General features: G+C 44.5%; 1 protein-coding gene across 6 annotated transcripts; it reads left to right on the plus strand.

Annotated features, from left to right (window-relative positions):
• The first annotated feature begins 585 nt into the window (after positions 1-585).
• emsy (EMSY transcriptional repressor, BRCA2 interacting) lies at positions 586-14,100 on the plus strand. 6 transcript variants are annotated; one of them, XM_062405931.1, is made up of 20 exons: positions 586-775; positions 2,377-2,485; positions 2,577-2,676; positions 2,774-2,848; positions 3,421-3,596; positions 3,685-3,840; positions 4,098-4,357; positions 4,426-4,651; positions 4,788-5,021; positions 5,209-5,358; positions 5,459-5,632; positions 5,726-5,862; positions 6,319-6,522; positions 7,808-8,018; positions 8,131-8,298; positions 9,901-10,056; positions 10,173-10,258; positions 10,573-11,130; positions 11,806-12,210; positions 13,131-14,100. In XM_062405931.1, the coding sequence occupies exons 1-20, from the start codon at positions 773-775 to the stop codon at positions 13,299-13,301; spliced, it is 3,759 nt and encodes a 1,252-aa protein (XP_062261915.1). In that variant the 5' UTR covers positions 586-772; the 3' UTR covers positions 13,302-14,100. The 6 variants fall into 6 exon arrangements, with proteins under 6 accessions (XP_062261915.1, XP_062261917.1, XP_062261916.1 ...); XM_062405933.1 differs by having other exon boundaries at positions 11,806-12,201; XM_062405932.1 differs by having other exon boundaries at positions 11,809-12,210.
• The last annotated feature ends 2,089 nt before the right edge of the window (positions 14,101-16,189 follow it).

Here is a 16,189-nt window from a genome sequence, read left to right on the forward strand (position 1 = left end):
CCCACCTTCCATCCTGTTGCGTTCAGGAGCTTCTCGTACATCACAAAACTCTTAGACTGGTGGTGGAGAAAGTACCAAATATAGAAGGTACCAAATATTTACAATTTATAGGTTAAATCAGCAATTTAACATGTACTCGGGTCATAAGGGGTGCAACATTTAGCATGAAAAAGTAACTTTGTAAGATAACTCATTATGTAGATTGGTACATTTTATATTAATATAGATAATGGTATTTAATTTTAATATATATGTTGAAAATGATTTTTTTGGGCCTATTTACATTTATTAATCTGACAATATGGATATAATTGTGTGTAGATTATATTTTCTATTACTATGTACTGATGTAAATATAAAGTATTTAAATATGAAAGATCAATTCTACAGTAAAGAAAACAAAAATGCATACAATTCAAACGATAAGTGAAAATGTATTAATATATTTTAACAATTAATAATTTCAACTAAATCTCACACACTGGACCTTTAACTTTGGCCAGCTGCAGTTCGCTCGCCCGCATGTGGGTGGCAGCACCGTGTCCTCACTGTATGTACGCACTCCGACATTCTTACGAGGAAGAAGACGCCCCTCCATCCACAGAGCTAGCAGGCGAAGCTAAGCTAACACACAACGTAAACACTGGTGCACCCCGGCGGACACTGACACATTCCCCCGCGGTGACTCGTGTGTCTCCCCCCGCCTCGGTTCCTCGGATCCAGCCATGTTCGCGTGGATCTCGGATTTACCCTGAAGCTGCGCTGCCAACAGATGGTAAGAGATGGATGTAGCTTCACAGGGGAGCAGCTAGCTTAGCCGTGCTATGCTAACACCCTCCATCGCGAAGGGCTTTTCTCTGCGGGATCCGTCAAAACACGACGTTAGTCCGTCGTTAGGCCGAGGATCCGCGTCTTTTCTGGATGTTTTACCGGTGTACGGTCGCTGTTCCGTGGACGAGGGAGGATTTGATGAACGATCCGTCAATCCCCCCCCACCCCCCGAGCCAGATTTAATAATCCTAATGTTTTTCTCCTTGATCTCAAATAGCAGAACAACATTATAAACACACTCGAGGTCTGTGATTGTTGGGATCGTCTGTGATCATCGTTCTGTCAGTTATCTAAGCTAAATGTTTTTATTATTGTGTGCTTGGCCTTGTCCTCTGCTCCAGGGTTTTGTAGTTACTGGGGTGTCCAGTGGTGGGCGGTGCTGTCAGTGCGAAAACCCAGTAAACCCAGTTGATCCGTTAATCCAGAAGATTCATTAATTCAGTTGACATCATTCTTATCAGTGTATTTCAGCTGATATTATGTTTTTCTTGCTGTCAGCAATTCCTATGTAAAAAAACAACAACAACAACAATGAATTGATCCAACTACCAGGACTTGTTTGTGTCGCCTCGTATAACTGTCTTGCAGAAAATAGTGAAAATACTAACTTCTAAATAAAAACAAGAAAGTAAACAAAAATGACATCAGTGCAGTGTCCAGGGACAGTTAGAACTCAGTGCAGCACACTAACAATATAAAGTGAGAGTTGTGTATATGGCTGTAAAATGACAACTCTAACCAAACACTAATAGTAAGAACGTAGATAAATATAGAATGGTTAAATAATTAAATATGAATGATTAAAGTAAAACAAATTGTGTGTAGTGGAATTACAATTTGGACACAAGTGAGACATTTTACCTTAACTGTAATGTAAGTGTACTGAACTGAAAGGTGTGATGTGCTTCACAGTAAATCAACAACAGACTATGCTGCTGACGGAGATGCACGGACAAATGATGGCTACTCACAAATGCATTTTTTTTATATTTAAATAACCAATACCTGAAAAGCTCAATAAGACTTTTGTTCATGTGTCTGGAAACAACCAGAACATTAAACCATAAATGGATGCAGTGAGGAAGTTTGTCTTTTCTGACTGACTGTTGCAATTTATCAATTAATTTTGGTGATTTATTCTTAAATAACAATTCAAAGAAAAGCTAAAACAATCAAAACAATATAAGACGTTTATATTCACCTCTTCTCCTCCTTCACACAGCAGGTTTACAAGGTTTCATTGGTTCTTTACTCAGGTTTTGCTTGAAAGCTGTATAATTGATGCTGGTTTTCCGAATAATTGCTCCGAGCAGTTCACTGGGGGGAAAAGCTTCTTTAAGGGGGAATAGATTCAATTAATTTCAAGTGCACTTAATTAAAATGCAACGAGGTTCCCCCTTCAGAAAACACCGGGTTCATTCCTCTCGTGAGGCTGTTAAGGATAAACACCCAGAGCCTGTGACTGGGAGTGGAAACCACCAGCAGCACGATGGTTTATGGGACATGTTTTGCTCATAAATGCATTATTGTCGTCTCTCCACTCAGCCCATGATTCAGCTGGAGAAGCCAGTGCTGACTGGTACCATGCCAGTGGTATGGCCCACCATCCTTGACCTGGGCAGGGATGAGTGCAAAAGAATTCTCCGTAAACTGGGTAAGATCATTGATTTGTGAAAAGATATATTTGACAGTCACTTCTCCTCCTGATGAACGAGGTGGTTGACGTGTGTTTCTGTGTTTCCCAGAGCTGGAGGCCTACGCCGGGGTCATCAGCGCACTGAGAGCCCAGGGAGACCTGACCAAGGAGAAGAAGGATCTTCTAGGAGAACTCACTAAAATCCTCGGGTAATGGTTCCCCCACATGTTCTAAAACTGGATGAGTGAGAGGAACAGTTTCTTCAGATTTTAAACACTAATGTTGTTTTATGCACCGTCTTCCTAGAATCTCAACTGAGCGCCATCGTGCAGAAGTTCGCCGAGCTGTCAATGATGAACGCCTCACTACAATTGCTTATCAGTGAGTAAACAGCTGAAGCTTGAGGGTCATTTATCATGTGCATAACATTATGTAAAATAGCCCATTGAATGAGCAGATTGATTTATTATCTTGTGTGTTAATTCTGTTCTTCTGTAATTTCAGTGAGCTAATGAAGCACTCTAAATAGCTTCCTCATTAGTGCAGATGATTTAGTTGCAAGTGGTCGTTAACTGCACAGATGGGCTTTGAGATGATTGACTGATTAGCAGCAGGTTCAGATGTTAATGGAAGAGGAAGAGAAGGAAACAATATTAACTTTCATAGTGTAGTGTGTATTTTGGGAAATGTTCATAAGTAAGGTTAACTGCTGTATTTTTGATTCATCCTAAAGGGGTTAAAACATGATAATGGCTCTTTTAAATATTTATCTGGTTTGTAAAGATATATCGTTTAAACATTTGTGTATTTTTCTAATGGTAAAAGTTTGATTTTATCTGTCTCTTCAGAATAAACAGGCTGTGTTTACTCCAACAAATATGATCTTATTGAATCTCTGATCCCCTCTGGACTGTGAATTGTAGGAACTAAATGTTGCGTCACCTCTTTTTCAGCATGTCCGGTCCTAACAGCTCGTCTGAATGGTCCATCGAAGGACGCCGGCTCATTCCCTTGCTGCCGAGGCTGGTCCCTCAAACAGCTTTTACTGTCACTGCTAACGCGGTAGCCAGCGCCACGGCCAATCAGAACGCCTCCCTTCTGTTGCCGGCTGAAACAGGAAACAAAGAAGGTAGCTCAGAAGAACCTTTTTTTTTGGACTGAGGGCATCTTGAAACCGAGTAGACCTTAAATGACATGTTTCACTTCCTCCCCTGCAGTGGTCGTATGTTACTCCTACACAAGCACCACCTGCACCTCCACCAACGCTACATCCACCAGCGGCGCGATGGGAGTAGCGGTGAAGTCACCACGACCACCCAGTCCCTCGTCCAACGTGGTGGTGCTGCCCAGCGGGAGCACGGTCTATGTGAAAAGTGAGTCTCAACTTCATATTATGTTTTATATCAAACGTAAATAGACCGGATAGTAATTAACAATCAAATAATTATAGTACATTCCATATCCTTGGTTTTTGGACTTGTTGGCGAATGTGATGGACAATTTCACTATTTTCTTGGTGACTAAACCAAATGATGAGTAAATTAATCAAGAAAACAATAAACAGAGTAATCATTCATCATTATTTCATCTCAGCCACATCCTGATCTTTCACCTTCCATTTCCCTCCCAGGTGTGAGTTGTTCTGACGAAGACGAGAAGCCTCGCAAGCGACGGCGAACCAATTCGTCCAGCTCGTCGCCGGTGATGCTTAAGGAGGTTTCCAAGATCTCTCCGCAGGTTTCCAAGAGCATCACGGTGCCAATGGGCAGCAGCCCCAAGATGAGCAACATCATGCAGAGCATCGCCAACTCGCTGCCGCCTCACCTGTCCCCCGTCAAGATCACCTTCACCAAGCCGACCATCCAGACCACCAACACCACTACGCAGAAGGTGAGTCGCGCCGCTCGGTCACATTTCTCACGCTGCTCCAGAGTTCAAACGTCTTTCTGTTCCATCAGGTGATCATCGTGACGACTTCCCCGAGCTCCAACTTTGTGCCCAACATCCTGTCCAAGTCTCACGCCCACAACGCCGCCGCCTTGTCCAAGCTGGGTGCCTCCACCATGCTGACCGCGCCCACCCAGAAACAGACGGTGGTGTTCCCCTCCACCAACCCCAACACCGTCGCAGTGACATCAGTGGTGTCCTCCAGTCCGTCGGTGGTCATGTCAACGGTCTCACAATGTAGGTCCAACATACGTGTTCGGTTCCAAGAACCTGCATTTCATATTTGAAACTTTATATATTCATTTGTTTTCACTTGAAGACACAGATACATAATATGAGCTTATTCCTACCATCTCTAATGTCTCACCATCAGTGTTCACTGCCGTAGGTTCTGGTTCTTCTGCAGTGAAGGTGGCGTCAGCCCGACTTCCTTCACCCAAGACCCTGGTGGGCTCACCCACTCAGATCCTGGCCCAGTTCACCAAACAGCACTCACCCAAACACCTGCAGCAGGGCTCACCGCTAGGAGTCACCGGCATCGGTCAGACCCAGGTCACCTCCTCCTTACCTGGAACCAAGCCGACCATCCAGATCAAGCAGGAGTCCGGTAAGGATGCATCACATGATGATTCCTTCTTTCTTCTTCTATTTCTATTTATTTCTTACTAGATATCAGGTTTTTCTTTGTGTCTCTGGATGTAAGATACTTTTTTTTAAATGACTACTCTGTAATATCTCTGTATTTAAGTAACTTGGGACAAACAACTCTAATTAAATGTATTGTTTGTGTGCAGGAGTAAAAATCATCACCCAGCAGGTTCAGCCCAGTAAAATCCTGCCCAAGCCTTCGTCCGTGGCTCTGTCCGGCAGCAGCTCCTCTCCCATCATGGTGGTCAGCAGCAATGGAGCCATCATGACCACCAAGCTGGTCACTCAGCCCACAGGTCGGTCCACTTCCCCCCCGAGAAACCAAATCTAGTCCCCTTCATTTAAAACCAGTCTGCATCACTACTGTATTCTCACGTGGGCTCACTCTGCCCACAGCCTCCCAGGGAACCTACACCCGACCCACTGTCGGCACCAACATCGGAGCAAGAATATCAGCCGCTGGCGGGGGGGCTACCTACGTGAAGACCACCAGCGGCAGCATCATCACCGTTGTGCCCAAGTCGCTGGCCACTCTGGGCGGGAAAATCATCAGCAGCAACATCGTGTCCGGTGAGTCGACACAGCTCTGTTACAGCTCGATATCTGCACCGCTCCCTGTGACGTGTTGTGGTTCAATGAAATGTGGTCGTCCCTCCTCAACAGGCACGACGACGAAGATCACGACCATCCCCATGACGTCCAAACCCAACGTCATCGTGGTTCAGAAGACGACGGGAAAAGGAGCCACCATCCAGGGGCTGCCGGGCAAGAACGTGGTCACCACACTTCTAAATGCTGGGGTCAGTCAATCTTTAGATTTAAGAGTTTTGGTCCAGATTATTTAGAAAGTTTTACATTTTTTCTGTGTTTTTTTAATTACTATATCTCATGAACGTCCTTAGTTTCAGATATTTGTAGAGAAAATTAATGTAGCAGCAATTTTCAATGATTTAATTGAGTTTTTCTATTAGTATTTTAATGTTAAAAGTAGGTTTTTAATTTTTAATCGGGGATCTTTATACAGACAAACAATTACATAATACATTTCAAAATTGACATGTTAAATAATCTTTTTTAATGATTCTAATGTTGTTAGCATTTGTTTGTAAAGAAGTGAGGCGGTGTAACTTTCAGCACTGCAGTGTCTCACGTTGGAAATGTTGGACCCTGTTGTTTTTGATTCCACCACTTGGTGTCGCCAAATTCCTTGAAAACCTAAATCCCACATGTGCTACGTGTAACTGCTTTCATTGCAGAGACATACGTGTGTTTCTGCTTTGATGCAGGGTGAGAAGAGCCTACAGGCAATTCAAGGGACCAAGCCAGCGATCATCACCGCCTCCAGACCCATCACCAAGATGATCGTCACCCAGCCCAAAGGCCTGAGCGCTGGATCCCAGGCCACCGCCACCAAGATCATCCCGACCAAGATCGTCTACGGCCAGCAGGGCAAGACACAGGTGACACATCTCCACCAGCCAATCGGACGCTTCTGTTTACTGAAGCAACCAAACACGAGTTTATCTTATAGATCATTTTACATCATGTTGTAAGGGAAATTCTGTAGAAATCTGTGAAAATGCGAACAAGCGACTGACGTGAGGTTCGTTCTGTGAGCTGCACATTCAGTCAGGAACCTGGTGACACCTGGTCACTAGAAGGTTTCCAGAGAAGTGAGAGTTTTTAATTAAATGCAATCAGGTTGACACAAAGGAGAGAAATCCCCGCTGAACAATGTACACAGGGGCTTTAAAGCTGAACTTTCCTCTTCCTCCTCTTTTACTTCCCTCATTCAGGGAGAGAGACGACTCTGTGCACTGAGCAGACTGAAGGTCAAACAGCTGTAGAGCGTCGGTCTCCTGCAACACGATCGTGTTTCTGACATTAAACCTGGAATTCAATAGTATTTTGGTCTGTTTGAAACAAAGCAACAAGCTGTAATCACCACACTGACCTGTCACCACCTTCTAAAGTCGAAACAGGGAAGACGTTGGATTGTAGTAATTGTGGTAGTTTAGATTTTCACATGTCAACTTACAAAAACACTGCAGAGCAAAGACAGTGGGTTCGATTCCAGGGTTTATTTACAGGTCAGGTGTGAATGTCCTGAACAGTGAAACCACAGACGTGTCTTCACTTCCTGGGGATTTTTATGTCTATTTTTGGAGAGTTAACGAGGAGTTGAATGGTTCTGTAGAAATGATTATATCTCAGACGATCAGCTTCTCGCCCTGCAGCGTTTCTCTCTGACTCTTTTAGGGAATCGGAACTTATCAGGATATATGTTTTCAGGAAGTTAATTCCATCGTGCTACTTTCAAGGTGGTTTTCCGCTGAGGGATGAAAATAGGTCGTAGCCGTCAAACGAGCCTTGTGACATTAGATCGTAGTATTTTATTACGCTCGTTAACTTCCTCTTGTCCATTCACAAACAGTGAGTCATTGTTTTTAAAGTTCAACTCATTGATCGATTGTCATATTTAGTCTGAATTCAACTCAAAAGAATTAAGATTAGTGACTTGGTTCTATCGACACAGTTTACATGTACAGTTCTATAAACATAAAATGTATTATTATTTTGAATATAAGCAGCTTTAACACGCCACCTCCTGTCAACCTGAGTCAGCTGCAACCACAGAGCTTTTGAATTTGGACGTTTATCACATTAAATCTGTGTTTGGTATGAAATTAATATTGTAAAAATATCAATTCTGCTTTACAAACACGTTCTGTTATTTCTTTCCAGGTTCTCATCAAGCCCAAGCCAGTTTTCCAGACGGCGGTGGTGAGCGAGCACACCCGGCAGCTGGTCACTGAGACGCTGCAGCAGGTGACCCGAGCTGCAGAAGCGGGTCATGTTCTGGCCTCCTGCTCGGACGGGTCCGCGAAGGACGAGGTCGCCAGCTTCACGGAGGCGAGCAGCTCAGCGGGCGAGGCCTCACACGGCAGCGGTCAAGGTATCCTGCTCTTCTTCTCCTTCTCTGGGGCACTCGATCAGACATGAATTAGTTGTCGCCTTGTGTTTTTCCTGCATTCACTCTGTAAACGTTTGCTCCCGTCATTCCTCAGAAATGCAGCCTGTAGTGCAGCTGTTCTCCTCCAGGGAGCACGAGTGGACTGAGCAGGAAGTATCGGTGGAGTCCGGCCCCACTATCATCTACCAGGAGGTGACAGGCGGGGAATCCCAGTCAGCGACTTCCACTATCAAAGCTCTGCTGGAGCTGCAACAAATTACTGGTGAGCTTTTTATGTCGGGGATCACCTGCAGTGTCAACAAACCAGGGAGGAAGGGGGGGGAGGGGGGGATTATCACCTGTGAGCATGATGACAGCAGCTCTGCAGAGTCGAGCAGAATATTCCTGCTGTTCACCAGCGTACGAGACTCGAGTCTGTCAAAAATACCCTAATACATCACACGCCTTCCTAACTTTAGTCCTTCAGCCTTTAGCAAATAGATTTAAACGTTCATTGGAAACCACCTTTATAATCTTTATTTATACAGCACTTTAAAATATCAGATTGCAAATAGCTTGACCAGGCAGCCATTAAAAAAAAGGAGTCATTAAATCATCAGAATTCAAGATAATTCAGATTTGTTTTAGATTCCAGTAAAAGGATAAAGTCTCTCCGATTGAAGTTTGTGTGCGTCAGCCGACCTGATCTCATCGGGCAGATTGCTCCGAGCCTCAATGGTAATCACTCCGTCCCCTTTTAGATTCCAGCCGAGCTGCCATCAAGCAGATATTCCTGGACTTTCTGGAGCTGCTAAAGTGTTTTTCCCGTGTGACTCTCACACTGAGCTGACTGTGTGACTAACCTGTAGAACTGGGTTTGATGAGCAGAGATAAGAGCTGTTTGTAGTATTTAAGGGTGGAGTGGGGTGTTTTTAGACCGATTCTGAATGTAAAGTCCCTGAAGAGATGATTGTGAGATATCCGGTTATTTTAATCGAAGTTTTCCTCGTTTGTTATCGTCAACCACCTTAAAAACACCTTGTGATCTCTCTGTGTTAACCACTAAAATATTGTATCAAGTAAAAACCTTTTATTATTATTATTATTAGTATCCTGAACTACAGAGAGACGCATTCGACACAGGATCATATTAGTGTCACATGTTTATTTCTAATTTGATCATTTATCTTAATCATATTTTGTTAAGAAGATTCACAGTTTTCCCAGATTTTTGTTCCCATTTTAATTTCCTTCCTGTACATTTCCCAGTTTTCTTGATAAATCGACCTCTGGGTTTTTATCAGCAGTTTCAAACTGTTGCCTTGAGTAGAAATTTAACAGTGATTTAGTTCTTAGTCACTAATTTACAATAATTCAACTTCGACATCGCCGTTTTTTTTGTTTTTAAGAAGTCATAGATAAATGCGTCATTTCCTGCACAGATGTTTCATATCAAAAGTCTTCCAGTGACTCAGAGAGCATCATCCCTTCATTTCCTTTAATGTGAAACATTTTTTGAAAAATATAAAAGTGCAACGTGTTGGTTTTGGAAGCAAACGCTTGTTGTTGGAGTGGCCGTGTTTCTCATTAGATTTCATATGACGTATCCTTTTAATGCATTTCCTTCTCCTTTTCTATTGTTCACATTCTTGTTTACTCAGCAGCTCTCTTCTTGTTCACTGTGTTATTCCTCGTAGGGATCAGTGTGTATGTGGAACCTTTGGTAGGACTGTGACCCCTCTGTTAAAAACACTGCTCCATAGAGGTACAATGGATCACATGCTGCAGGGTGACTTAAAAGGAACAGTATGTTAGAAACTGCTGAGCTTCGTTTGTGATCATGTATGGATTTGACCTGAGCTGCTGCTATGTTATTATATAATAGTGAAGGAGAAGGGCGAGGCCAAACTGCGGCAGCACACTATCGACCTGAGCCAGCTGGCCGTGCCCATCCAGCTGACCCAGGACAAGAGGCCGAGCGCCGAGTCGTCCAGACCCTCCACCTCAGAGGCCGAGCCCAGCACAGAGTTCCTCTCGACAGGTACGACTGCTCCTGCTGTCACATGACGGACCCTTCAACACCGTGCTCTCTCTTATTTGCTTTGTATCGTAACGTGAAGATCACCTGACAGCTGGACTGTGATTCCCCCTCGACAGGTAAAGTCAGCAGAGTTGGCGAGGATCTCAACTTCAAACCAGCCGCCGTCTCCGCAGCGGCTGCAGCTTCACACGCCAGCCACATGGTGAGGGTCAGAGTTCACGAAGATGTAGTTTCAATTCAAAGTTGAGGAGTAAGTCAGCTGATTGAAACTCTCGATCCGAGAGGCAGTTGTGCAGAAGTGAAAAAGAAACCAGGTTTTGAACAATCGATGATTACAACAATATGTCCTTTTAATCTCCATGTGAACATCCCTTATTTGTACTGACACTCCTTGTGGGCCTTAAATATTTGATTTTGTAAACAAATAGTGTTTTATCTTGATGCCCTGAAGTTGTCATGGTGTTAGATTCCTCCCTCTGTTCTCTCCCTCACTCGGCGTCTTTGTGACTCTTCCAGGCGTCTGAGAGTAAAGCTGTGTTGGAGGTGGGGGATCTGGAGGGCGACACCTTGGACCCTCAGACCGGCTTGTTCTACCGCTCCTCTCAACCAGCAGCAGATCCCGTGAAGCCGACTTCCAGCTCAGTAGGTGCTCAGCCGCCGCCTGTGAGCCAGGCAGAGGCCGATCAGAGCCGGCACACCTCCACCTCCACCAAGGCAACACTGCCGCCGCCGCTACCTCAGCTGCAGAGCAAACCTCAGATGAGCCAGCCTTCCTCCTCCTCCACTACCTTCCCCTCCACCCCCCCTCTGACCAAGAATCTCCCCAAACTCCGAGAGCAGACTCTGCCCAAACCCCAGACTCTAACCCAGAGCCCTAAGGACCGACCGCTGCCTGCACCAGCCCAGTTAGTAGCCAAGGTCACGACCCCGAGCACGCCGACCAAGCTCCTGGTGACACCGCAGCTCCCCAAGCTCCAGCAAGCGCCCACGTCCCACCACAGACCCCTGCACACGCCCATGTCCCACCCCCCTCCACTGCAGGCGCACCACCCTGTCAGCACGGTGTCCAGTCAGGTGAGCGGTCGTACCACTAAACCCTGTGGGTGCACATTCTGCTGTTCACACATGGCAATCGAACATGTTTCATGTCTACCTTGATACAAAGCTCAGATGAATGTTGTTACCTCAGGCTGCTGCTTCGTTCTCCCGTCTCTGGGATTTGACAAAATAACAAATTAATTATTATCAGCAGTCGCACGAAGAACATTCATCAATCAATTAATAACAACTGACTGATATATGGTTTTAATAAAACTATAAATGCAACAAGTGTCTGTTGCAGCCTTGAGTGTGTTGCACTGTATTGTTCACGTCTCACACATGTGGATGTAAATGAATCACAGCAAGAGAAGTGGAAACGTCACTGAAATGAATTCAGATGTTTGCTCCGACAAACATCTGCTCCATGAATCCTGTGTTCTCCTCAGAGAGAAGGAAACATATGTTCTCCGGTTATGGAGAAAACTGCTGCTGAAGTTTCCTTCTTTTCAAACTTAGAAACATGAAACATGCTTCTTGTCCTCGACTCATCTCCTCTCCTCTTAGAGGTTAATTAGCTAATTAGCTTATTCATTTGTTACTGATCAGTAGTACACATCAATATATTGTGTCAGTGTATATTTTTAAGAATTTGACAGTTGATTAACGATATATCTCTTGTTTATCCTCATTGAATTGCCTTCCCCACAGCAGCCGATCATCACACAGAGCGCCACCGTCACCAAGATCACCTTCGGCAGCTCCCACCACTCATCGCCGGTCTTCAGCAGCGCAGAGGCCACCGCCAAACTGGTCCCCGAGTCCAGCTCCGGGCCCCCGGGAGTCAAACCCTCGGTGTCCGACATCCTGAAGATCTCTATGATGGAGGCGGAGATCGACCCGAGCACGGAGCCCATGGTGGTGGATTCCTCCAGCGACTGCGGCCCTCTGGGTAAAGCCCTGGCGGTGCAGGCTGTGTCCGGCACGCTGGACTCGGGCCAGTTCATCAGCAGCTCCGGCGCCGCCATGCATCACTCCCACGCCAAGACGCAGCCGTTCAGCTGCATGCCGGGCCTCACTGCACAGAGGAGCAAGGCCGACCTGGAGGTAATCGAGGTGAGATGTGTATCACAGAAATATATATATTATGGCAATACATTACAGAGCTCAGTGTATAGAATGTTTTCAGTTTCCTACCAGTGTGGATCTGCCCCCCCGTCACAGAGCAAATGTTTCATGAGCATCTTTAGAGTTTAATAAAACATGTTTGGATGGAGTCGAACCTTCGACTGTCAAATAAAGATGGTCGACGTGTCTCAACTTCCTCCTGAACTAAAATATCTCAGATATACCAACGCTGCCATTTTGTGCTTTTGCCGTCATTTGGAGGCGGAGTCTGCACAGAGGTGATGGTGGAGTAGTGGCATCGAATCCCGCCCCCGACACTCCTGCTCGACCAATCAGGAGTCAGTCTCAGCTGTCAATCAAATTTTTCCCACTGTTTCTACATCATCAAATAACCAATAAACGATGTGACAGCTCACAAAAGGGAAGCCAAAGCTCGTCATTCACCCCCTGGTGGCCGGCTGCAGTTTAGGTCATAAACCTGGCCTCCTCCATGTTAGCAGATTGGTCATGAGCCAAGCTAAATCTCAAATTACACATTAAATGCATTTTTTCTCGAATATGGCTCCTGTCATTTAGGTGGTTCTTCTCACACTAAAGTTGTTCAAGTGAAAGTTTGGTTTTGATTTGTTATGTGATGATGTAACAACGGGGGGGGGGGGGGTACATCTTGATTGACAGCTGAGACTGATTGATCTCATCAGAGCAAGATGGCCGTGTTGTTACTCAGGATATTGTGTCTCCATTTCTGGAGGAATTAGAGACGCCGTGTCCATCTTTATTTACCATCTATAGATCTATGAATATAGAATCATATAGTAAATGATCAGCTCACTGACACATCTGTGTCTGACCGAGCTGAAGCGTGACTGCAACCGTGATGTGACTAACACGTGCAGGTGATTCCTCAGTACTCCATCCTGCCGGACTCCAGCCAGTCCAACGTGGTGGTGGAGCCCAGCGGCTTCCTGGAGATCACCAACTACACCAGCCAGCAGCTGGAGGAGGACAGCCCCATGGAGCAGGAGGTGGACAGCAGCAACGACGAGGCCGCGGCCGCCAGCCCCCCCGACCAGCCCTAGTGTCTCCCCACTTGAGACGAGCTACGACTGAGGCCTCGGGCCCGGCAGACAAACACCCACTGGTTGTTTTTCTGCCAGAATGTTATCAGTCATGTAAAATATGAATTTGTTCATAATAAGCCTAGTATTATTTTTCCTCCTCCCCACATCTAAGGGCACATGTGGTTTTTATTGGCAGCGAGACGTGCTGCTCGTAAAACATGTGGGAGTGAGGTGAAAGGATTCCGACGGGTGGACAGATCCTCTCAGAACCGACCTGCTGGTTCCAGAGTGTTCACTTCATTCCTCACAGGACTTCGTGAGACATTCACACGTTTGTAAAAATGATTTGTTTGGTGCAGTGTCAAATAATGACATTCCACAAACACACTCTCATGTCACCCATAAAACTCGGCGACATGTATTTTTGTAGAAAGTGTCTCAGCTGTTGGTTTTTCTTCTGTGGACGAATCGAAGGTTTTAAATCATGAGATGAACTTTGTAACAGTGGATGTAAAGATTTGGTAGAAAGAGAAGCTGGAGCCGGAGGAGCCACGGACGAGTCCCGGAGGAATCATCGAGTCCACATTATGAGTTACTGCTCATTTGAAGTGTAAAAAAAAAATACAATGAGTTAGGAAATGTACCGTTTTTCTTTTGTAATATATATTCTGGAGTTCAAAAAAGTTTGCTGTGAAAACGTCACCACGTATAAATTTGCATAGAGAGTTTGAACTATGCATTTCTTTTATACCTTTTCGAACTAGACGATTTGTTGAGAGGAATCATTTAATCTGCACAATAAATCGGCTCAGTAGAACCTGTTGGTTTGTTTATTGGTTTTAAAGGAAGTTCTCAAAATTCACCTGAAGCCATTAAGATGATGTTATTCTTTAATATTGCATGTTTCTGTAAAAGCTGATATTTGGGGTTTCATCCTTCTCGAACGTTATGATGCATTTCTTATCAGGATCAAGTTTCAGCTTCGGTTTCGGTCTTTAAACGAAACTTTCCTGACAAAAACAATAATATTAATTATGAAAAGAACCAGACTCAACTTTCAAAACCTGGATCTGATATCATCAGTCAGCCAAAAGTTAATTCACCTCTAGAATATTATAACGACTGCATGGTCTCTGTGCAATGTTTCCATTACAGACATATTAGCTGTTATTTAAGGACGTTTAAAAACATGTTAAACCTTTTAAATCTGTATTTAAGTCTCAGATATCTAGTGTTTGAGTATTTAACGCGTTAAAGGACCTTTTCATTCGGGATCAAACTTGTAAAAACCTCTCAAACTATAACACTGGTTTATGAAAACACATACATCGGAGTTTATAGAGTTTCATGAGCTGTTCTTTGGACGCACACTTCATGGGTTATATATCTACTTACACTTGGCCAGAGATTTGCTCAGGCAGCCAAAAAGAGCTGTGGAATTTATGTTGGCTCCTACTGGCAGATATAAAAACATATTTATTGCGTTATAAGGATCATGTGAGCCAGGTTTCATGTTTACTGGCCTCTTTGCTGTTGTAGGATTTTTGCACACTTGTAAAAAAAGTACACACACACACACTCGCTGTTCGAGTCCAACTCCTCACAAACACTTTTCTCTCCTCGTGTTGAAAGTGATCCAGTGGGCTCCTGGGGGCCGGCGGGCTCCGATTGGCTGGAAACGACCACAGAACATGTGGCTCTGTTTAGGAGCGTGCTGACTTACCATCCTGCCTCCCTCTGTCCTGCACCCCCCCCCCCCCCACACACACACACACACACACTCAGATCATGGTGTCAGGGTCCCAGAGGGTTTCACACTTTGCCTCCGCCCGCTCTGCTGACTCACCTGAGAAACGAGGAAAGAGAGTCTGTGTCACATCAGTGTTTCAGGATCTGAGTTAATCTGCATTTTCCAGATCAAAATATTTCAAATACTACATAATAAAATACTTAAAAGTAATGAATTCAACACAGTATGTTCTCCAGAGGATGAATTCTGATAAGATAAAGTAACGAACACCTTTATTCATCTCCCTCAGGGGAAATTCACACCAACAAGTAACCGTACGGTGCAAGAATAGAAACAGAATCCAAATGAAATATAAATATTATGTGAAACTGTGAGAATACTCACTGGAGCTCATTCCGTGAATCTAGACATGAACCACTCAATGATTTCATCTGTATCCACAGATCATTATGAACACATATCGTCGAATCATAACTAATGTTTCAAACTACTTTGACTTCACCGAGGCTCAACCAGTCTCATTCAATTCAAACCAGCTGCAAACACTTATAGAAATATCAGTTCCCTAAATGTTTGTTTGTCAGCAGGATTACTCAAAAACTACTGAATCAATTTCCACTGAACTTAGGGAAAGGAACCAAGAAAGAACTCAAAAAAGTTGGGTGCAGAGTCATTTTCTATTCCATATTTGGTCCATCAACTTCCTGGAGAATAACCCATGGGAAAAATCTGGCATATTTTGTGAGTGTTTACAGTTTGGTGCATCTTGACTGAATTTAAGAAGCCTTGATGGAGGTTTGTGCTCTTCTGAGTCTTCTGGTGTTTTCATGGGTCTGTTTGTCAGCAGGATTACTCACAAACCACTTTCCAGGACATTTTTGGAGCAATGGGACATTATGGAGCAAATCTGCATAAACAGGCCGATCCAGGAGTTTTATTTTTTTATTTCTTTAACGCTTTGGGACGGAGCATTAACCTCCACGGAGGTGTTTACTCTCTGAGGGCCCTGATGCTTCTCCATGGGGTTCTCTTTCCCAAGCAACATAAACATCAACCTCTCCCTCATTCTGATCCCACTGGACCTCTGCAGGATTGAGGTGAAAGGTCAGAACTTTACTTGAGTCTGGTTGAGCTTCAAGTTTAACTTTCTCTTCAC

The sequence above is a fragment of the Platichthys flesus genome, chromosome 15 (assembly GCF_949316205.1).
Source record: "Platichthys flesus chromosome 15, fPlaFle2.1, whole genome shotgun sequence".
Lineage (NCBI taxonomy): Eukaryota > Metazoa > Chordata > Actinopteri > Pleuronectiformes > Pleuronectidae > Platichthys > Platichthys flesus.